The sequence below is a fragment of the Antennarius striatus genome, chromosome 9 (assembly GCF_040054535.1).
Source record: "Antennarius striatus isolate MH-2024 chromosome 9, ASM4005453v1, whole genome shotgun sequence".
NCBI lineage: Eukaryota > Metazoa > Chordata > Actinopteri > Lophiiformes > Antennariidae > Antennarius > Antennarius striatus.
The window spans coordinates 13,644,768-13,667,405 of NC_090784.1; the positions used below are offsets into that span (position 1 = coordinate 13,644,768).

The following is a 22,638-nucleotide window of genomic DNA, read 5'->3' on the forward strand; positions in this document are numbered from 1 at the left end:
AGCTTGCCAGAGTATCAGGGCAAGTCTTGACATAATTATTCTTAGGAAACAGCTGTCAGACGTGATTTGCATTTTGGCTCAGTCAGTAAATGATTAGATCTTAAAACAAGAATTATTTTCTGTACATCAACCACTCAGTCATTCAGACAATAAGACTTAAAATGGCTCATTTTGCTTCATCAATATATTTATTCAAGTATATTTTGCTGTTAATGTTTCAGATTTTTCCTTCACTAAACATCAGAAAGGATTATGCTCATACAAAAGTATTTTATATCACTTTATTCCTACTTTTATTTAGGTCATGACCTATATGTTACTCATTCAGATGTCTAGGGGTGTTTAAAATTCACATTCATGTTATGCTGACAATCCATGATTCACTGGAAAAGTGACACGTTAATTATTTAAGCCTGGGGTCTCTTCTTGCAGACCAAGCTTCCAGTACTGTCTGTACTTTCACTTACCGATGTTGACAACACTTCTGTGCAGTTTTCCTCCCTCATCAGTGGAACTACTAATCGTTCCAAATGAGATAATGCATTTTCCTATGAAACCGAGCTAAAAGGCTTTTAAATATATTTCCTCTTAAACTCATCTTTCTTTCCACCCTCTCTCCTCCTGACCCCTGTGCACCTCTTCTTGTCTCAGTAGAGGAATGGTCATGGTTCTCCAGCTGTAGTCTGCACTGACCAGGCTGCAGGGGGATGGGCTCAGAGGAGCGCAGCTCCACCATGTCGCAGAAGATATCCTCCGTGTCACGCAGCAACAGCAGCTCCTCCTCCAAGCATGACAGCCGACAGGTAACACAGCAGCTGAAGGCACTGTGGCATTCTCTGCATGTCAGTAATGAACATCTGGCTACTCCTCAGGTTCTGCTCACTGGATTAATTAATCAAGCTCTGTGATCATGTTACAGTTTGGGGTTTTTTTTGCTTGATTATTCAGTTGGGGTATATTTCAAGTACTTTCAGTACTCTGTGTCACTGAAGGAGGATTCACTAACTGTAACAACCCTAAACATGTACAATTCTGCTTGTACATCCTTTTGTTAAAGTTTGAGGAAGACTTTTCTTGTTTCTTTATAAATGCTGAACAGACATATTCTAAGCAGTTCCTCTTTTTTGCTTTTTATATCCTCAAATGGTAGATAAAGACAAGGAAAACAACTTATATTAGCAAGCCTCTCACTCTGCTTCAGACTGCAGCATTTTAACCACATGGGGAAAAAGTTGTGGTTCGAATTACTAAAAATGCATCTTTGGAACAAGCCCTCAGAGGAAGCCCCCTCACACACATATTAGTGTGTGTTGTTGCTTTTTCCTTAAGCGTTAATCTGTAGGCAGACTCATTAATTTTTCATTGCCTGAAAAGGCTTTTCTGTTTGAAAATTAAAGTAATAATGTTTCTCTCCAGTTGTGCCTGCAGACAATAGAGAGCAACAATACAAGGACTAAAAAATTGTCTTCATTTGCCGGGGAGCGCCTTTTCACATCACTAAGCCTCGTTTCACATGGACAGAGATTTCATATTATCCATGAAAAGTAAATATTTCATGGTGCAAAACAGGAAAATATCATCAATGGTAAAATGTTTATGCATCTTTCATAGGTTGAGAATTTTCTTCGTGAGAACACAGAACGTCCTGCCAGTTTTTTCTCTGACACTGTTGCGTGGCGTTGAAGAAAACCACGTGACAATGACTGACTGTATGAACGTTGGAGAACTGTGACTTTCAAGGAGATGTAAAAAACAACTGACAAGCCACGCCCCTCCATCCTCCAACACCCTTGATGCTGAGAGTGAGGGTCATTCTGTGAGACTGGTGCAGTTTGTTTAGTCAGAACAGTTTCATGTTGGAACAGTTTGTACACTAAGATAACAAGCACAGTCACCTCTAACGTTTGCCAATAAGCTCAACTCCCTCTACTCACTTGTGATGTGAATTTAATTTACATACGTATATTAAAGTTTAGGCTATAATTCTAAACAACATGTAACAATGCCATTATGGATTTATACAAATGGTTTCTTCTTCACATGCCTCTGCATCAGCTAGTTACTTTTTTATATACAATATTAATGGTTAAAAAATACACAATATAATTTCTACCACCTGTGGTGACACCATCTATTTGTTTATCTCACCCCAAATACTGTACGTTCTATTTAAAATCCCTTTACACAAAGGAAATCAGCTGTGTTTCTTCAAATTTTAAAGATTAATCGGAGACAACTGTAAAAATTATCAAGGTTGCATCTGTTTGATGTCAGGGTTTAAACATATTTATTGTCCTTGATGGATTTGCGCAGACTAATGTTTTTTGGGGCTGGTTGAGTCTGGATGATCGTTGTCAGTCATTTGAAGCCAGGGCGAACATGAAAAGCAGAAGCTTGTAGTCATACAAGAGTCATGACATTAACACAAAAAAAATTGTGAAAAGGAAGCAGCAGAGGATGTCTGGGTCTTAACTGTCTAATGTGGATCAATTTCCTTCAGTTTCCTCTTCCTATGGGAGTTGGCGCACTCATTGAAAACGCTTTGTCTTTCTCCAGGCAAGCGCATTCACATTAGAGACCTGGATGAGCTGGGTGTCCACCTATTGACTGCTGCCCCTTTGCTAATGACTGTGAGTGGGAAGTGGTCGTTTTGAACATCATGTCTCTCTTGAGTCTGCAGTATAAAAGGTGGCCCCACAGTCCAGTTGACTAATTATTTTATAAACCAATTCTTTTATCACCAATACAAACCAAAAAAGAAAAAGAAAACCACCACCAAACAACCCTGAGCCCCAACTCTGTGACAAATACTAAACCCTGGTTTTTTTTTTACTGTTGTTTCCTTCCTGGAATTACTACTGCTGAAGTTCATGACAGCGCTCTCTGGATTAGTCGATGATGAAATGTCATCTTAATCTCTGTATTTGCGGGAGATTTGGATTTGATCTCACTCAGGAGATGATTACTGTTAAGAGTGAGATTAGACAAGTGAGCTAATTCCAAGTGAAAGTACTTCGTAAAGCTAGAAACCTCCAGCTACACAGCTGCCGCCTGAACAATGCATTGAAGGAATTTCAGGAAACTGGCTTTTGAATTGAGCCTGTTTTTTGTGTGATTAGTTATATCCGTCGATATTGCTCAGCTGCTTTGATCTGCAAGTAAATGAGCTGATTTAGAATCTGCTGACAAGTTCTCATAAACAAATCTCTGCCCACAGGACAGCTGGGAAATAGTGGAGGGGCTACGAGGAGGCTTCAGCAATGTCCTGGAGCCCCAGAAACAGGAGGGGTACATGCTTAAGAAGAGAAAGTGGCCGCTGAAAGGCTGGCATAAGGTATGATCCAACATTTGTGAGGTACTTAAATGACCCACACTCACCTTTTCCTTTTTTTTTTTTTTTGCATTGCTCTTCAGGTTCCTGCTTTTAAAAATGTGCTGACAACCCTCATTTGTGTTTTAACCTAATTGAACGAGTTTATTTGCCAGATGATTTCTTCCACAGTGAACTCACATGCGACCTGGGTCAGCGCCTCCTCACGCTCGGTCTAAAAGCTTTCTCTGGGATGATGCTGCCCTGATATCTTGCTGTCCTTTCTCCAATCCATTAGCTGATGGCCTGTTGGTTAATAGAGCTGTATACATTTAGTATTGACATGCAGTCAGAGCTTTTCAGGTCTTTGTGTTTCCACAATCTGATTCTGGTGATGGATACTAAGAGCACAAAGAATGAAGAAAGACTGTAACAGATAGAGAAAAAGATTAATGAAGAAACAATAAATCCTGGGATGATCAACATCTCACTGCAGAGACACAAAATCATTTGTTATTGAGAGGCTGTTGTGGTTATGATCACAATAGTGACTTTAGACATGCTGTCGGGGATGCTGCACATCATTTATGTTGCATCTCACTCATTCATTGTCCTTTTTCCCGACAGAGATACTTTTTTCTTGACAAGGGTGTCCTGAAGTATGGCAAGTGTAGTGCTGATGTGAGTATAAAAACCTGCTGGATGCATAGTGTGTCAGTTACAGAAGAATATAAAGGATATTGTGTGTCTTTTGTAATGTTCCAGTCTGCCTGTCATTCCCGCAAATATCTGTCTTTGCCTTTAAACACAAAGGACCCTCCTTCCCTTACAGTCTCAGTATCATTAAAAGAAAACACAGTTTACCCACCCTATCAGCAAAGTCATTATTTTGTCAAAACATGGGGCCTGATTGTCGTTGTGCCTCAATGGATCACAGGCCCCTTTATTTAAATCAAAGTTGTTTATGTCTTTTGAATAGCTGATACATGTATGAAATTTGCTATACCTTGCTCTTTATCAACGACCCTCGTTTCACTTTTTTATTACTGCTGCTGTCCTGCTTCAGTGCTTCTGCAACTAGTTAGGTAAAAATGCATAGATGTCAGTCATTATGATGATATTCAGCCCTTAGAGAAATGACTGAACGATGATTGAAACTTTAGAAAAAACCATTAGACAAAGTTATCTGTCCGTAGGGTAACATTTTTATTTCAATCGTTCAATCAAACTTTGTCAATTTATCACCTTTAAAATAATTTACATTCCATTAAAAGTGACGAAGCAAAATAAGTAAAAAGGGTCTTGAGATTTATGTTCACAATTCAAAGACCAAAACAACAACTTTAAAAGATAAGAAAATCATGGAAAAGAAAATGGAATACTGAAATTAGAAATTATTAGGTACATTTTAAATTAATTATAATAATGAGAACATTCTGGTCACTGAACGAGGAAATTTGACAATGTTTGGCCTGTAACAAAGCTGACATTGATTGAAGCAGCGGCAATAAAACAAACCAGTCATGGTGTTTTTAACCCTGTGCTCACAATGACACAGCAGCACAGTTTATATTTCGAGTCGGGCTGCGTAGTTTTTACTGTGAGGATTAAAGAGAGGCGTCATAAGTCATTTTTTAAAAACTGAACAGCATCTCATCGTATTATTGTCTACAGTCTAAAATTCTAATTCAGCTGTGTGTTTATGCTTAGATTGAGAAAGGGAAGCTACATGGTTGCATTGACGTGGGTCTCTCCGTCATGGCCATTAAAAAAAAAGCCAAGTGCATCGATCTTGATGCGGAGGAAAACATCTATCATCTAAAGGTAAAACATAAAATGCATCGCCAGCAGATTTATAGATTACTTAGATTAATGCAAGTATTTAAATGATTTTAAAATGACTTTATGTTTTTTATATATGTGGTAGAGTTACAGTACTTAAAATGTGTTTTTCCACCTTCACTCTGTGCTTGTCCTTGTGATTTTTGATTGTGATATCTGGTCTGCAGATTAAGTCACAGGAACTGTTTGATGAATGGGTGTCAAAGCTACGTCACCACCGGCTCTATCGGCAAAATGAGATTGCCATGTACCCAAATGAGAAATCCTTCCACTATTCCCACTACTCCTCCCCCAACTCTCCCAACATGGTCGAGAGCGCCTCTGTCAGAAAGGTATGCATATAGCACTTAATATAAATAGTATAAACTCATTTAATGTGTTCTGCTGCTTGCCTGTACATTAAGATTATTATTTTATATTGCATGATCGTTGCCTTACAACAGAAATTCATCAAGAGAACAGGTATTATTGAATTGACCTTTGGGTCTGTTGCAGTGCATGTCTATACGAAGGCAATCAACGATGCATTCTGCAGTAGCCTTTCCTTTAAGCTGTAACAGCCAGGCCAAAGTGGCCGCTTGGCTCCAGTCATCTGACGACATGGACAAGTGCTCCAAAGGTGAGAAAAAAGTAATTATTCAGGACAAATCATTTTCTTCGCAAAGCTTCCTAGTTGTCCATGGTCACACCATTTTGCTCGTGAAATGCAAAAATATCTCAATTACTTTAAATGAACTTGTCTTGACTGTTATTTTGAAAGTAAGGATAGGTTGTATGTTATGTGTGGTAGGAGGTAGTAGGACAGTATGATGCTAATAATAAAAAGAAACTTTGTATCAGTTTTCTTTCATTAGAACTTTGATGATTCTCCGTCTAATTCCCTCTGTGTTTCCTTCCAAACCATTTAAACTTGATAGAATGACATGCAAGCGAAATATTACCCTACTGTATTTTCAGAAATCTGCGTATATGTGCCGTTGTGGTTGGTGGATGGTTTTCTATGGTGGATAAAATATGACGGATATAATTATTCTCTAACGTGGCCTCGGTGACAAGAAAGCACAATGAAGCATTCCTGCTGGAGTGTTCTACTGTTGGAGAAAATCCAATACACATTGGAATACGATTATAGTTGACCTCCAGCTGTTTGAAAATGGTCAAATAGATCATAGTTTCTCATTTATTTTACTATAAATGTGTTTTAGAGTCAGTTTGTATCACATATAGCTGATTTTGTTTTTTTCTCAACCTTGTTCTTCAGGCAATCCGAGCCTGCAATCGAATGCCAGTCATTCATATATTAACTGAAATTTTGAACTGACTGAGGATGTTGTTGATATCTCCGTACCGTCTGCTCTTTTTTCATTTTTGTCTTTCTATCAGGCCAAACTTCTTATCTCAGTGATAATCTGTTCTCTACTACACAGATCTGTCTGTCTGTGAGGCCTACCTGCTGGAGCTCAACCACTTGCTTCAGAGTATGGAAATTCTCCACCGGACCTATTCTGCTCCATCAATCCAGGCGCTGCAGGTCAACATTATTTTTGAGTCTATTAAGTTTAATATGCAGAACAGGTCTGGTCACCATAATTGTGAAACAAGATAAAGTCAGAATCTGTGGAGCATATTAATCTAATCACATCCAGAAATAAACTGCCTTGTTTCATCCTTTATAATTTATCACCTCTGCTATTTTTATTGCCCTGAAGTAATTTGCTACTATATAGAGAGCATTCTGTATTCTTTGCTGTCAGTGATAAATGATTCTTTCAAAAAATTTTTCTCTCTCTGTCTGGACTCACTGTTTTAAGTAGGCATCTACGTTTGACAGCCCCAAAAAAGAAAAGAGACTTCCAAAGAAATGGCGTTCTAAAAACTACAACAAAGATGTCAAAACAACCCTGCAGGTAATCACGATAAAATATAATCATGTTTTCACTGTGCAGTATCTCCTAACCCTAACCCTCCCCACCTTGCTTAACTGTAGGTACCCAGCAGCATCTCCACCACCCGCCTCCACGCCTCCAACCCCAACCTCTCCACTGCAGCACTCGGCAATGACAAGGTCGACCCTGAACCCCTGGATTCGCCGTGTGAAGTGGCCAAACTGCAGCAGGACTTCTGCCGTGTTGCCTCTGATTGTGAGTTCAGTATCATTCACTGAACATTTTGATGTCAGGTGACATTTTGTTCAGTATGACTGACAAGTCCAGAAATTTAAGGACATGTGTTGTGAAAAAAAATGCTTTAGTTAATGAAGCTGTCTTCTTTCTATCTTATTTGCGAGTATAATAAGACTAATATGTTGTTTTAGAAATGATAGAAATGATAATGATGTAGCCATGGCTGCTGTTAATTACTGATAATGTGTTGTTTTTGTTCATCTATTAGGACTCTGATGAGAAGTTTACATTTTCATTAAAAAAATGTTTTTCTCTTAATTAGTTTTCTACTGCTGGAATCTATATTCAGGTATCTGCTGCTTGATGTGGCTTGATGAAGATTGATCTGTGTTTCTAAGAAAGGCCTGATGGATGGATGCCTTTTGACTCTGCTGGCATTTAAAGCATTATATCTATACAGATTTGAGATAACAAATTTCATGATGACCAATGGGCTCCATCTGACAAAATGATGTGTTAATATTGTTGGACCTTAAAGTAATTGGGATATGCATGTGAAAGTAATAGTGATAACACAAAGCCTGTTGCTCCCTGAACTATTTGAAACAATTAAAACGTCACACTTTTTAATTGATCACATGGTCACTGAATCTGCTGCGCTCCAAAATGAATACAATGAGTTCACAGTTAATGCACCCCTGGTTTTGTCTTGCTGTCACAGTGCATGCAACCATGAAGTCAGCCATAAGTTCACTGATGTCTGAGAGGGAGCGATTAAAACAATGTCTGGACCACGAAACGTGCCCTCCCACTTCCCCACAGGTTGTGGGTCTGAAGAATACACTTGCAATGGTACGTGAAAAACATTTCTACACATACACAGACTTGTTCCCAATGGGGAGGAATAGGTTAGCTGATCCACCTTCTTGTAGTCTTTTCCACTCCTCTCCTATGTCGTCTTCTGACACCACAGTGATGATCCTCCTAAAGGGACCCACATGTGTGTTCTCTACCTATTGGAGCCCTGCTGCCTCCCACTCAGAGGCTTTTCTGCTTTCTGTCTTTTGGTTCCACGCCTTCACGTCCTGCTTATTCCTTTAGCCATATTTAGAACTACTGAGTTCTAAATGCCAACACTTTTCTTTTAACTTTCAAACATCCTGCTGGGTGTTTGTTTTTCTTCCTGATTACACAGCTTCTACCTACTCCACCACACATCGTGTCAGTAAGTGGATGAGTAATAAAATCTGGACTCCCTGTCTCCCTTGCTGATGTCTCCAGTGATAACATTTACACTGGTCTCTATAGTTACGCTGAATTGCATGTTTGTGGACTGATTGTGCAGAGAGGAAGCACAGAAATGGAAATAAGTTCATTATTGGCTGGATGTGTGCAATGAATAATATTTTACTGGCTATTTTTCCAGGCTTTAGCCCAGAACTCTGAGTTGAGAGAGCGCCTGTGCAAGATTCATGTCGAGTCCCACATCGTAGAGCCCACACTGTTAAATGTCACTGCCCCTCTACAGGTGGGTGCAGGACTGCAGTGACTCGACCCTCCCACCATGTACACCCTGCCCCCCCAACCCCCCACCCCCACCATCATCCTGATGATTATTATTATTTCCATCCTTTATTTTCAGCCCAGCATTATAACAGAATGAGCTGTCCTTTCCTTCTCATCCAGATTCAATGTTGTGCTCACACCCCCTCATTTAACCCTTTTTTGTGCATTAACTGTTATAAAGTGAACGTACAATTAAAACAAATAAAAAAATAAAATAAAATAAATACTCATTCATGTCAAATACATTTGGGTTAGTTTTTGCACATGGTTAGTTTACTCACATATCTCATTATCACACAGCTCTGGAGAAAACTTCCAAATACCTTCCTAAAGGAAACGTTAGCTTCTGTAATCAGACTTACAAACTGTAGCCTGTGAGCTGATCTGTTTAATCACATCCCTTGATCAGTGCAAAACAAATGTACGTCATCTGGTATTATTTCCAGGCTAATTAATCAGCTTCAGAGAGGGGTGTGCTTTATTTTGTCTGTGGCTATGAATGCAATGTCCATTTTAAATGTGCATCTCATTTTTTATGAACAGTAACCTTTCATACAAAAATTGTAATATTGCACAAGAGTGTGTTGGCAGCTGCTACACACCTCTGAATGGCTCTTGGTAAACAATTTAGTGATATTGAATCCCCTAGAAATACATTCTATCGATCAAGTATATTTTAATTTGATATAAGTCCATAGCAGGCTTTAAATTTGACGTGTTCAGATATTAAGAAGTCCGCGATGCGCCTCTTGCACATAGTCGCCGGGATTGATTCCAGCGACTTGTGAAAAGCAAGACGGATAAGCAGTTCTAGATTGATGATTATGTTCGTCTCCTCTCCAAGAAAATGAATGGATGGATATTTAGAAGTTCACTTTGCATGGCTCTTAAAGAATTGGCCACGTGGTCACCAAGCTGTAAAGACTAAATGCGCTTTGTCACCCAAGAGGAGAAAATGTAGGAATCTGATTTATTATTTTTATTTTCACCTCTTTAGTAAGAGCTTATTTAATAGCAGTAAATTATTTTACAAACGAATGTATTTTAATATAGTGCATGTCAACCCAATCTTACCATGAATGATCATTACCTTCCATGACCCTTTTAAAAAATTACTCACACCTGTAAAAAACATGTTTCAAAGAAACAGGATACTGTTGATGGGTCCCATCCCCTCGTACACCAAGTGTCCAATGAGAGCAGAGCTTCAGTCACAGAATCTTTGTCGGAGTTCTTTGATGCACAAGAAGTTCTGCTGTCTGCTAGTTCCTCTGAAAATGAAGTAAGTACAATAGCTGCCGTCAGCAGCACTTTACACGTCCGACTTTTATTCAAGCATAATGGAATCATCATTACTGTTTATGTGTGCTGTAATAAGTCTACTATAAAGCCAAATCCTTACTACCAGCCCTATTACAACTGCTGTTTGAAAAGAATATCCAGAATATTGCTTTTTACACACCATATCACCACAGGTTCTGAAATGGAATATCATTTTTCTCCTGGTTTTGAATTCACGAATTGAACTGTTAAATTAATTTTGACAGTTCAGTCTTATTCTAGAATCCCATTGAACTTTGATGAGTTGGAGCAGAAAAATGAAAATCATTTACTTTGTTCTAAAAATGCAGCAACTCGGAAAGCAAATTTGCCACCAGGTCCTCAGGGACCGTTCATCTCCAGCACAAAGCTTTTGCTGATGGGACAGGATGTTCAAAAAAACCTGTCAGGCACCTTTCTGAGGGGTCATTACAAATGCATATCTTATCTGTAAGGTAACAAATGGATTTATTTTTTATTTTTTATTTTTTGAGGTATCAGAGGACGACTCATACATTAGTGACATTAGCGACAACATATCCATGGGCAACTTCAGCAATGAGACAGAGAGTGACAGACAAAACCCAGGTAAGCTATGGAACAGACAACTATTTGACTTGCACTTTTGATTATTCAATAAGAATATTATTAAAATTGCAGTATTGTAGCATTTTTAAATTTATAGTACTGCATTGTGACATTTTCATAAAGCACATTGTCATTATCTACTTGGCCTATTATGCAATTTGGTCCCAGGGTCCGTGGAGGAAGCCACTGGCATTTCTCAGCGGAGATCCTGTCTCCCCTCGCCAAGCCCCAACAACAGCACCATCAGCCTGTGGAACATCCTCAGGAACAACATTGGCAAAGACCTATCCAAAGTGACAATGCCTGTGCAGCTTAATGAGCCGCTCAATGCCCTGCAGAGACTGTGTGAGGAACTGGAGTATAGCGAGCTGCTAGACAGGGCTGCCAACACGGAAGACGCCTTTGAACGTATGGTGAGATGACAAATTGACAGTCTGCTGTTTGAGTGTGTCCTCAGATACAGTTTCAGCAGTTAATGGCTCTCCTTTGACAAGCTGTTGCCGTGTCTGGAGCTTGTGTGACAATCTCTACACAAGTTTTAAAAGAGAAGCAGCGTAGTACAAGAGGAAAGTGGATTTTGTAGAAGTAATAACATGGGAAACTTTCATCACATTGAATACGTTGGATATCTTAGCAATAGCGCAAAAAACTATTGTTTTGTTGTTTTTTACTATATTAATGGAATAGATGAAAATATTCATGTTTACTAAACCAAGAGTTAGATTGGAATATTATCAGATATTGTTATAATAATTATGTATCTTGAGACTCCAACAATCCTGGATGTCTTTCTTATAAGTAAAAATAAATTGAAATGCCTATCAGCATCTCTAGAGCTGACTAATTATCATTTTGCATTCTTTTACTCCTACACAGAGATTTTCTTTTCACTTTAGAGAAATGCTGGTTTCCTCTGTTGTCAGACATTATGCTGAGTTTAGTGTAGAGTTTTGTCTTTTACTTCTCAGACATGACTTCCAAAAACTTTATAAATACAAAAAAACTTTTTATAATAAACTTAGAGTTATAGCAGACAGAGGCAGTTTTAAGACCAATTGCAGGAGCCAGGATTTGCACATTAGTCACTGCTGGAAGTTGCAGAAAGAAAAGACTCCATCCACCTACTTTCTACTCAGCACTAGTGCTTTAGCAAGTCTAGTTTCTTGCACATCATGTGGTAGAATCCTTCATTTCTGTTTGTACTTTTTCTAGAGAGAGATTCATTTTATTCTATTTCAATGTTCTGCACTGATTGACTTTGTAGTTCACTGGTCAAAAATTGTCCCTTTTTTGTGTTGTGGTCATTGATATCAAATCAAATTCAAATCAAATTTTATTTGTATAGTACCAGATAACAACAGAAGTCATCTCATGGCACATTACAAGATGACACCAGTGGATAAAATGTGCAAAATAGAGAGTATTATGTAAAATTAAAAGCAGCTGAACTACTGACATTCAGAATAGAGTTGCCACATATTAGCATATACTGTACATCATACTTAATGGTGTAGGTGAAATAGTTCAATTGTCTGATGATTTTGTGAATTATTTTTGTCCTGACTGTTTTTTTTCTCAACCTCAATTGAAATAAATAATTGTATTCTATAATAGAGGTTCTCCTTTGCTTTTTTAGGTATACATAGCTACATTTATTGTATCAGGCTATGCATCCAGCTACTACCGAACTGGGGGAAAGCCTTTCAACCCTGTCTTGGGAGAGACATATGAATGTGACCGGCCTGACAAAGGCTTCCGATTTGTTGCAGAGCAGGTTTGTGAGAATTCTTGAATATCAATAATACAATTACTAGAATTGTTATATTATATAATAACACACCAGAACCATCAATTTACTCAGTTCCATAACCAAGCTGTTTGTTTGCTGTTACATGGTCAGGTTAGCCACCACCCACCAATCTCTGCTTGCCATGCAGAGTCTAAAAACTTCATCTTCTGGCAAGGTAACAGAATATATAATGATTTGTGCATAACCAGGTATGATTGTAAGTAAGCCAAGATCACAATAATGTCTCATTTTCTGTGATGAATACAAATGTTCTATGAAAAAATTATAATTGATTTCGTAGATGTGAGGTGTAAGAACAAGTTCTGGGGGAAGTCAATGGAGATTGTTCCTGTTGGTACGACTCATGTAACTCTGCCAGGGTGAGGAACTGGGTTCACACACACACACACACGCACGCACGCACACACACACACACACACACACACACAGGCAATGAAAAGGCAACATCTATACAAGGTAATTTAAATACATTTTATGTTTTAAATTAATTTCCTTTCATTTTAGATTTGGAGACCACTATGAGTGGAACAAGGTGACGTCCTGCATCCACAACATTCTCAGTGGACAACGCTGGATCGAGCACTATGGAGAGATCTCAATCAAAAACACCAGTAATGACATTTGTCAGTGCAAGATCACTTTTGTTAAGGTGAGACAATTATTTGAAATATTCATTTTGTGGCTAAATGTAGGGACACAATCAAATTCCAAGCCCCAACTTCATTACCAAAAACATTTTGTGATGCGGTGTCATTTATTGATGCAGCCACTTTTTTGCCAATAATGGGGGAGTTAGGGAAAACTTCCATGTATATTTCTCATTTCAGTACATTCAAAGCGGATTTAAAGCATTACAAGGCAAGATTTATGCAGCACATTTCAAACTCAAAGGCTATGCAGTCTAAAGTGGATTCTTCGACTGATCCCAATGGATTCATCAGGCAGTGCCTTGAATTTTATTTAATTTGTTTTTTTGTTTATTGAATTGTATCCTTAATTTAATTTTGCTTTCATTCATTTTTGACCAGAGAGCCAACAGTTATAATGAAATATAATTTTTATACTGAAAATATCTTTGTTAGACAATCCAGTGCGTCTTATATATGAAAGCAGTTTTAAAATAGGACATTCATTGATGGCGCGCCTTATAATCAGATGTGCCTTATAATCAGATGTACCTTATAATCCGGCACCTTATATGGAAAAAGTTTCAAAATAGGCCATTCATTTTAGGTGTGCCTTGTAGCCCAGTGCACCTTATAGTGCAGGACATTCTGTATATGATATGTAAATTTATGTATATTCTTCTACTGTACTGTAGCACTCTCCTTTCAACGTTCATTTTGTGGTAAAAAGATCAAAATAACATCATAATAATAATAAAATAACCCAATATTTTCAAGTTACTCTCGTCCTTTTTCACAGATGGTGGTCGCCGCAGGTATGCTACTAACATGCCACCCCTTGATATTTTCAGTGTTTGATTTATGGAAGCCTTCACTGAGAGGAGAAGGTTAATTGCTTTAACTTGTGCCTATTTGGAAGACCTCCTGAAGCTGTGCAGGATACCAAGTCAAGACATGTCAGAAGTCATTATGCATCCTCATCTCTCATTAAATTAAGCAGCACACTAGGGGGCTCAACATTATACAACAACAGCATCTGCTGACTCAGAGAGAATCTTATGAGCTCCATGACTCCTCGCAAAGAGTCACGATTTCTTCAGCATGTGTGTCTTCTTTTCACAGGCCAAATACTGGAATTCACGAGTGAATGAAGTGGAGGGAACTATTACGGATAATAAAGGAAAAGTCATCCACAGGCTGTTCGGAAAGTGGCATGAATCAGTTTTCCGTGGAGATCCGCCTTCAGCCACATGCATCTGGAGAGCAAGTATGCTAAATTTAACTCATGAGTATGTAATAAAAACCTTTTTACAATGCACAAATCCCTGTTACAGCATTTGATCCATCTTATATTGACTGTATTCAACATAGATGCAATACCAGCAGACCATGAGCAGTACTATGGTTTCACAAAGTTTGCTATTGAGCTGAATGAACTGGACCAATCCCTGAAACTGCTGCTACCACCCACAGACACCAGGTTACGTGTGGACCAAAGGTAAGAGTAAACACACTAAAAGCAGCAAGCCAAACCATTTTTGATTTCTTGGAGAGAAGGTGAATAAGAAATATAATTTAGAGCAGTTTTTGAGAATCTTGGATGACAAAGTCGATTTGTGTCTCAGATTTTTGATATAAATAGCAGCTACTTGTGAGTGAATATTTGAGCGACCTTATCTAATCTGCCATCTTTGAATTCAGTCATGATCAACCCTGTTGTCAAAATTGCATAAAAATAGCACATGGATGCTTGTCTCAAGAATAGCAAGTGACTGAAGAAGCTAAAAAAAATCATCAAACAAATTTTGAGTACTGCTTTTAAGTTGTAATGTTTATAAGATGTGCACTGCTGCCACAGTGTGTTACAGAATGAATATACATCTTCCATTAAACTGGTTCAACATTAGCTTCAGTATTAGATATTAGTTACTTGTGACAATGATGTATTGGCGTTTATATTTCACTTATATTCCAGTAATAACACATAGAAAACCCTAACCCAATAATTTTACAAGCCAAATGGCTTCTATCTGTCAGTCCTTTTTTTATTTTTTGGATGTTGTTGATGCTGCAAATGTGATGATTGTGAAGTCTATTGTAATAACATGTATGGAAAGAAAATATAAACTGAATAAGTAAATAAATAAACTTGAATGAAGATTCAATCTGAATTTTGAATATTGCAATTAACATTTGACCTTTTCATGTCAATTACAAATATTTGAGTAAAATAGAAACTTTTATTTCAGAATATTATGTGACTACATATTGAAGCACTGTGAGTATTTTAGTATGTTTGCTTCATGAATATGTTCATGTCTCACCTGCAGATTGCTGGAGGAGGGCAAACTGGAAGATGCAGAGGAGCAGAAGCAGAGGATTGAACAGCTGCAGCGAGATAGGAGGAGAGTCCTGGAAGAGAATAACATACCACATCAACCTAAATTCTTCAGGTAAGTAAAATAGGCAGGTGGATTAGTTTCAAATGAAGAAAGTCGTTTATGTAAAAGTGAGCATATATTTGTTCTTAGTTGCTTTAGGTGCAGATTGTCTTTCTGACAGCAGCTTGGGTCACACTTTGTTTCTATAGGAAGTCAAAGGATGACACCTGGGTGTGCAACAACACATACTGGGTGCTTAGGAAGGACCCTGGCTTCACTCACATCGATTTTTCTACACTGTGGTGACCCATGAACTGCATATCACACGTTTTCAGCCTGCGCAGCCTCTTCTGAGATCCACGCTGGTTGTGGTGATTTCTGTCTTCAGTCCTACCATCCACATCAGTGCTGGTCATCTTTCAAGTTATTGCCTTAATAGCAAGTGCTTATATAAGTTGTGTGAAAGTGTTTATGCAAAGAAATCATGAGAATGTTGACATTTTGACAGATTTTGTTTGTGTTTTCTTCAGACATTTTACACTTTTTTCATTTAAACTGAAAAAAGAAAAATGATGACAAACCATTATCATCACAAGCTTAACCTGTACTAAACTACTGGTCACTGTAGCTGTTGTCTTATCAAAGACATTATCTACCTCTGAGATACACTAGTCTTGACATACATTAAGTATATACTGTACATCCTCTATTTATTCTGCACCTGCCTGCCTTACTCACTATGCTCATGTTGTTTTGTTTTTTCTGTTGAATCTCAGAAATGTCTTTTTTATTAACATTTGTAAGGGATTCTGAGACCAAACAACCGTGGTCTCATAACGGTGATTACATGCTTTTGGCTATGACTGTGTGAATGATTGTACATCTGTGAGCAGCAGTACTAAATATCAAATCAAGCCATTTTTCACTCCAGCCATTGCACCATCATCTCTGTGGGCCCTAAGCTTTGGGATCAAAGGTGTCTAATATGCTCCACGAGCTTCAATAAAATCTCTGATGTTTTATTTGTGTGGAGTCATTTGTGATCTTTTGCAACAGCCAGGAATGAGACCTTCATCCTACTCCCCCCCGACGGGACAGACTGTTGTAAATGATTGTTTCACCCTGCAGTAAGAGAGAAAACAACTAAATCAACTATTGTGAACTCCACATATCCAGGAAAGAAGAGGAGATATTTCCTTTTGTGTAATCAGAACAGTCTACTTCTTCTCTGTGTCTGCCTGTTGTGTTAAATTATATCAACTCTGGTACTCTGGGAGTCCGGAAAGTTCAGTGAACACCTTAAAGGAACCTCAAAGGAGCCTCAAAGGAGCCTTAAAGGACCCCTTGGCAAAGCATTGCCTGTCAGACAACTATGCACCATATCTAATGCATGTACTGTAATTATCTCCTGTGTAAGCTCTCTGTGTGTCCATAATACTGCTGAGTCACATGTTTCTTCTCTTCTTTGGCACAAGGGTAAAAATGTACTCATTCACTTGAGTCATTTTTGCTGATGTTGGCACGTTTTGAACACTTCCCACAGTAGTAGTGTCTTCAGAAAATGTTTTCCAAATTTGAAACTCGACTTGAAGACCATGTGAGGTCAATCTGCCTACATTTTGTACTGGTGGTGGTTTGGTGAACTGGGATCTCACAAAGTGTTGCTTCTCAACTTTAGTCACCAGTCTAACTTCCATACTACTGTAGATTGTAAGTTGCTTTAGTAATCGTCTGAAATATACCACCATTAGCCTGTTACATACCACAATACAGATTTCAGAGACAGAAACAACAGGATGTTGATGTTTCAGCATCCCCAGGCATCTCTGTAAATCTGAATATGTATTAACCTGGTGAATCCGATTCAACCACTTCGCAGCAACATGCTGTCATTTGTGCTTGTACAATGCTTATAAAAACTCCTAAAGTTCAGAATGTCATCCATAAGTATATCATACAACATAGATATGATATATTATAACCTAAAGAACTCATACTACTATATTCTGAAGCCCAACCGTAGCACTCCCTACTCCTGGCGAGTATTTTTTCTGTGTCTGTCATCTTGAAAAGTAACTCGGAGCCTTCACTTGTTGAACCTCCCCTGTTGTGGAACCATGTTCTTGTCTCAGTCCATGAAGGAAGGATTATTACAAAGAGAATCCATTACATTTTAGAGTAGAACTAGACCAAGTGGTAGATTCAGGATTTTTTTTTGTTTTTGCCATATTTGCCACCAGGATAATACAATTACAAAATAGATTTCTATGAAATCCAAGTTGAACACAAGTTGTGTGTGTGTGTGTGTGTGTGTGTGTGTGTGTGTGTGTGTGTGTGTGTGTGTGTGTGTGTGTGTGTGTGTGTGTGTGTGTGTGTGTGTGTGTGTGTGTGTGTGTGTGTGTGTGTGTGTGTGTGTGTTAGATACATTATTGATCCCGGAGGAAATTCAGTGTAACGGACCTGTATACACTGTATCTACATATGTGACAATTAATGACAAAAAATATAACTGGAATGATCCCCTACATGGGATCAATGAAGTTCAATTCTTCTTCTTCTTCTCGTCCTCCTCCTCCTCCTCCTTCTTTTTCTTCCTCTTCTTCTTTCTTCATTCTATGATCCACCAAATTTAAATGTTTGGCTGTTAAAAATATTTTGCATAATGACTCCAGGGCTCCGACTCTGTTACAAAAAAGTTCCGTTTTTAAAAAAATCCGTCATCGTGTGGACGGGGCCTGATTCTGGAGGTTTAGATCAGGTACCTGGTGAAGTCTCTCCCTCCCAGCTGTGAGCGTCTGACGTCACGCAGTGTCTTCTGTGAAGCGAACACAAAGTCCTGGTCCCCGGTGGGCGGGGCCTCCGTGGGCTGTACCCCCGGTGGGCGGGGCCACTGTCAGTGTTTTCGTCCACAACAAAAGGGAAGGTTCGTCTCTGTACAGTACAGCTGTTGAGTGGGCTCCTCTTCCACGCTGAGTGTTTAATCTGGTTTGTTTGCGGTTCAAAGGAATTCTTGTAAGTATTTAATTCGTTTGAGTTTCACTTTTTGCACTTTCTTTGATTTCATTGCTGCATCTGAATGTGTTTGCTGATGCTAGTAGCATGTAGCCTGAAGCAGGGTCTGTGATTATCTCAATGGCGGGTGGTGGGGTGAGAGTTTCAGTGAAAAACCAAAGGTTTTAATGTGTTAATGTTGGCGTCAAGCGGAGATAACATGTGTAAAACTTTTCTTCTTAACGTTGATCCCTCCAGATTTATCACTTTCACAACATACTCCTGTCACGTGTGGGAGGGAAATGTTGTTTTCTGCCTCGATACCATTCACAATAACAAGAGATAAACCCAACACACATGTTGAAGCTGTTGAGCAACTTTATGACTACTGTATAATAAACAGTAAATTGCTGGTATTATAAAGTTCTCCCGACACAGGTGTGTTCTTTTTATTTGTTACTGTCAATTTCAATTCTTGTCAGTGAAAATAATCTCCCTGTCCAGTAGTTGGAAGATGTACACGTGCACTAAGTTTTGTGAAATAATATTATTTGCCCCAGAACCTTTGATCTGAGACAAATCTGACTTATAAAATGTTTCAGTTCAACTTGTAACCATGGATATAAAAATAAAACAAAATTAAAGATAAAAATAGAAAATGTCAGGACTTTTGACTTAATTAGAATGTTCAGTGAAACATTGTTGATTTGTGCTCCAGAACAGAGTATATTCTGCAATCATTGGTCAGTTTAGGTTTAGTCAGATCTGTTCAATGCTGTTGGATGTGATGCAGGACTCTGTAACTCTTCTAATACTTAATGAGCCGAACCCTCTCAGTGGGGTCTTGACTTTCTGGAACCGTTGACACGATGTCAGGAATGCAAAGATATCATGACAAAGTTGGGGCACACTCAATCGATGCTGACCATGGTGTGGAGACTTTCTGTAGTCACGACTGCTTTCTTTGGGAAACAGCAAAGTCAAGTTGTGAAATTCACAAACCAGGCAGTGACACATTTCTTCAGAAATTTTTGTAAATGTGACCACGATGGGAGGGTATTCATCTTTTGACATTTCTACAGGAAATAAAAGGGCATACTTCGAGACATCTGCAGTGTGGGTGGACCAGGTCAAGTCAACTCCCACGAATATAGTTTAAAATGTAGCTTCATTGTCATCCTTGCAGTTGTATCCAGCTAAGAGATGTTTGCCACAGCCACCAAAAACTTTGTGGAGCAGGTGGATCGTGGAGGTTCGCTGATCCCAGTGTCCAGCCTAAATGACAACGTTTCACTTCTGACAGTGGTGGTGAAACACAAGCCATCGTGGATGTGGCAGAAGCCCAAGTATATTCCCACCGATTTTAAACTCAATGATATACTAACAGGAGACACACCAATAAATCCAGGTACATACAAAACACATCTGCTTTAACTGAAATGTTAAATATACTAAGTGTGTAAGATACATTGATTTATTGTCCACAGTCATCATAGAGACAGACTTCATTAAATTTGATGGGAAATATAGTGACAGCATTCAAGGTAATATGGATGCAAAATTCATCCGCGCCAATGTGAGCGCAGAAGGTAAAGAATCCTCCAAACTGCAGTCATCCTTTGGCAGTTTGAAGAAGGAGGAAGTAGACGTGCAGAAGCTGCTGCGAGACTGCAAAGACAGGTTAGTTCTCCACCTGTGGCACAAGAGCCACCTGATGCAGTTTGTACCTGACCTCTGCTAAATATCAAATTAGAAAAATGCAGGGATTATATTTGTGCACCCACAAAGCGTCACACAAATCAGTTTGTCTCTGGTATTCAGTTGAATATTTGCCTCCAGAGAGTTTTTTTGTTTGGATAAAGTAACATGTAAACACATGAACTTGTGACTGATTGATCTGTTTGTTTGCTTATTTATTAATTTATTCATGTGAATTTAATTTCTCAGGGTCCTGGATATGTCCCACAGTCTCATCCAGCAGACAAAGGGAAAGCAGAAACAGACATTTGGGATTGTGAAGGAGCGTGTTTTGACGACTCAGCCTTCTTCAGTCATAGTGGAGGTGCAGCAGGGAGGAGAGTGTGAGGGAGGACTGTCCTTATGCAAGCCCAAGGTCCCAAACATAACAATAGTAAGAAAATGAAAAAAAAGAGGCATTTTTATCTGTGTGTGTGTGAGATGAATCTCCATCCTCTGGAAAGGATAGACCGGTAAATGGAGATAGTGATGCAACCTTGTCGGAACAACAACTTTTATTGAAAATTGCTGTGAATATTTTGTAGATTTTTGGGCTTTGTTTGGACTGGCAGGTCTTTGTTGTTATTGCAGGTTTCGTTAAAGGATACTGGGAGCTTGAATAAAGACACTAACGTTACCATGGAGATTCCTGTCCATACCGCCCTTGCTTATGCCCTTATAGAGCTGGAGATCAAAAAGGATGGACGCTATGGTGAGACATCGTTCTCTGGAGTGGTTTGATGGTCTGCCGGGAACAATCTTCAATCTTCTTTCATCTCATGTCTGAGTGTTTGGAATGTTGTATCTTGTATCCTGCACAGAGCTGTGTCTGATGTCAGACACCGCCGGAGGGTTTGAAGTGGATGGCTGTGCTATGGAAGAACTCCTGGAGGAATCAGGAGCTCTTGAAACAGCTCTCAAAACAACTGCTGCTGACGAGGTAAATTACTGTTTGTAGGAGTGTATTTCCTCCCTGCAGCCTTAAAATGTGTGACCGCAAATAAGTTGTGCAACTGATGATACGCCCTGAGGTTTGTATAGCTTTTGAGCCACAGAGGGCTGAAGGCCCGTGTGGTCTTATCAGAATGGTGTGATAATTTTAAATGCTTTGGTCTGTCTTAAAAGGTTCATGTTGTGAGGTTTGATATTTATTGTTAAAATTCTTTGTAAAAGGTCTTATTTTATGATTATTTTTTATTTGTACAGAGCTAGAGCATCTTGGGCATCATTTCCAGATGCTCCACCTGCTCCAGGTGTGGTGTGTATCAGGGAAGGGGTGACTCCTCTGAGTAGTGAAGGCCTGGGTTCACTGATGGAATACATCTATGAAGAAACTAAGCATCTACTGTATTTGCCCTCTCTAATGTGTTCCTGAAAGGTGATGGGGAATCCATGAAAAGAGAAATAAGCCCCCGGCCAGGAAACAGTCATTCAATCCTTTCTATTGCTGTTTGAGGTCTTGCCTCATTGGCTCTCTATATGTGAACTGAACACACCTGTATTTGACCTATTGGAGAGGAAGTGAGGGTAAGGGATTCATAAAACCAGTGGCATTTCTTTATTAAATGACACAAATGATTATTTTATCAGAAATCTGACAGGCTTCGTCATGGATTTTAAACTTTTTTTAAAGCAAAGGTTGGTGGAGAAATGCTTCACTACTGTTTTCTAATTTTATTTAAACAATTGGCAAAAATTTGTAATTTTATATAAATAGTATTTGTGACTGTCAAAGTAATGACCAGCAAGCTACTGAATCTTCAAGACACAATCACATTTTCCAGTGGCTATGGTATAATTAAAAACAAGCATTTTCTACATCCTTGAAGTGCCTGATCAGAACTGAACCCAGATTTATGTGCCTATTTTTGATATGAAATTTGACAAGGGTTTACCAGATGGTGTCAGTATCTAAAAAAACTGGTTTACATATTTAGATTCAAGCCTAAACACGGGAACTGGTTCTTTCCAGCTGATTTTACAAATTAAAGTTCTTTCTTTTTGTCTTCTTGTGTGGTCTCATTTTCATGATTTAAGAGAAGAATGTTTAAATTTTAAATGTACAACTGCCTGTCATTTATTTACCTCAATGTACTGTGGCAAAGTTTATTCATGTTGGACTGTAATTTATATCTATAATATATCAACTGTGCCGTATTGTTTTTTCATGTCATTTTTGTTAAATATTTTGCCTAAAAAAAATAGTTTTGATGTAGCTGATTGCGGAGCTTGTTGACGAGCCTTGCATTACAATTATGTCAGGAACAAAGATAACATGGAAAACTGTTTCAACACAATATTTTATACTGTATATCACTGTGCGAAAGTAAAACCTTATCAGCCT

General features: G+C 38.6%; 2 protein-coding genes across 7 annotated transcripts in view; both read left to right on the forward strand.

Annotated features, from left to right (window-relative positions):
* Positions 1-16,575, forward strand: part of osbpl3b (oxysterol binding protein-like 3b) — a 30,576-nt gene extending 14,001 nt beyond the window's left edge. For 2 of the 6 annotated variants that reach the window (XM_068324270.1, XM_068324273.1), the window contains 22 exons: positions 655-803; positions 3,218-3,334; positions 3,938-3,991; positions 5,021-5,134; positions 5,320-5,484; positions 5,648-5,771; positions 6,580-6,683; positions 6,967-7,059; positions 7,140-7,293; positions 7,997-8,127; positions 8,702-8,803; positions 9,986-10,123; positions 10,656-10,749; positions 10,918-11,162; positions 12,386-12,523; positions 12,650-12,713; positions 12,840-12,918; positions 13,064-13,208; positions 14,308-14,452; positions 14,557-14,683; positions 15,516-15,638; positions 15,776-16,575. In XM_068324270.1, coding sequence (XP_068180371.1) covers positions 708-803; positions 3,218-3,334; positions 3,938-3,991; positions 5,021-5,134; positions 5,320-5,484; positions 5,648-5,771; positions 6,580-6,683; positions 6,967-7,059; positions 7,140-7,293; positions 7,997-8,127; positions 8,702-8,803; positions 9,986-10,123; positions 10,656-10,749; positions 10,918-11,162; positions 12,386-12,523; positions 12,650-12,713; positions 12,840-12,918; positions 13,064-13,208; positions 14,308-14,452; positions 14,557-14,683; positions 15,516-15,638; positions 15,776-15,872 — 2,649 coding nt within the window. In that variant the 5' untranslated portion in view covers positions 655-707 and the 3' untranslated portion in view covers positions 15,873-16,575. Of the gene's footprint in view, positions 1-651; positions 804-3,217; positions 3,335-3,937; positions 3,992-5,020; positions 5,135-5,319; positions 5,485-5,647; positions 5,772-6,579; positions 6,684-6,966; positions 7,060-7,139; positions 7,294-7,996; positions 8,128-8,701; positions 8,804-9,985; positions 10,124-10,655; positions 10,750-10,917; positions 11,163-12,385; positions 12,524-12,649; positions 12,714-12,839; positions 12,919-13,063; positions 13,209-14,307; positions 14,453-14,556; positions 14,684-15,515; positions 15,639-15,775 lie in introns of all 6 variants that reach the window. The other 4 variants (XM_068324269.1, XM_068324272.1, XM_068324274.1 and 1 more) reach the window with 3 other exon arrangements.
* A 1,873-nt stretch (positions 16,576-18,448) lies between these two features.
* Positions 18,449-22,635, forward strand: gsdmeb (gasdermin Eb). The gene is made up of 7 exons (XM_068323919.1): positions 18,449-18,578; positions 19,744-19,965; positions 20,045-20,237; positions 20,505-20,688; positions 20,886-21,006; positions 21,116-21,234; positions 21,501-22,635. The coding sequence occupies exons 2-7, from the start codon at positions 19,761-19,763 to the stop codon at positions 21,504-21,506; spliced, it is 828 nt and encodes a 275-aa protein (XP_068180020.1). The 5' UTR covers positions 18,449-18,578; positions 19,744-19,760; the 3' UTR covers positions 21,507-22,635.
* The last annotated feature ends 3 nt before the right edge of the window (positions 22,636-22,638 follow it).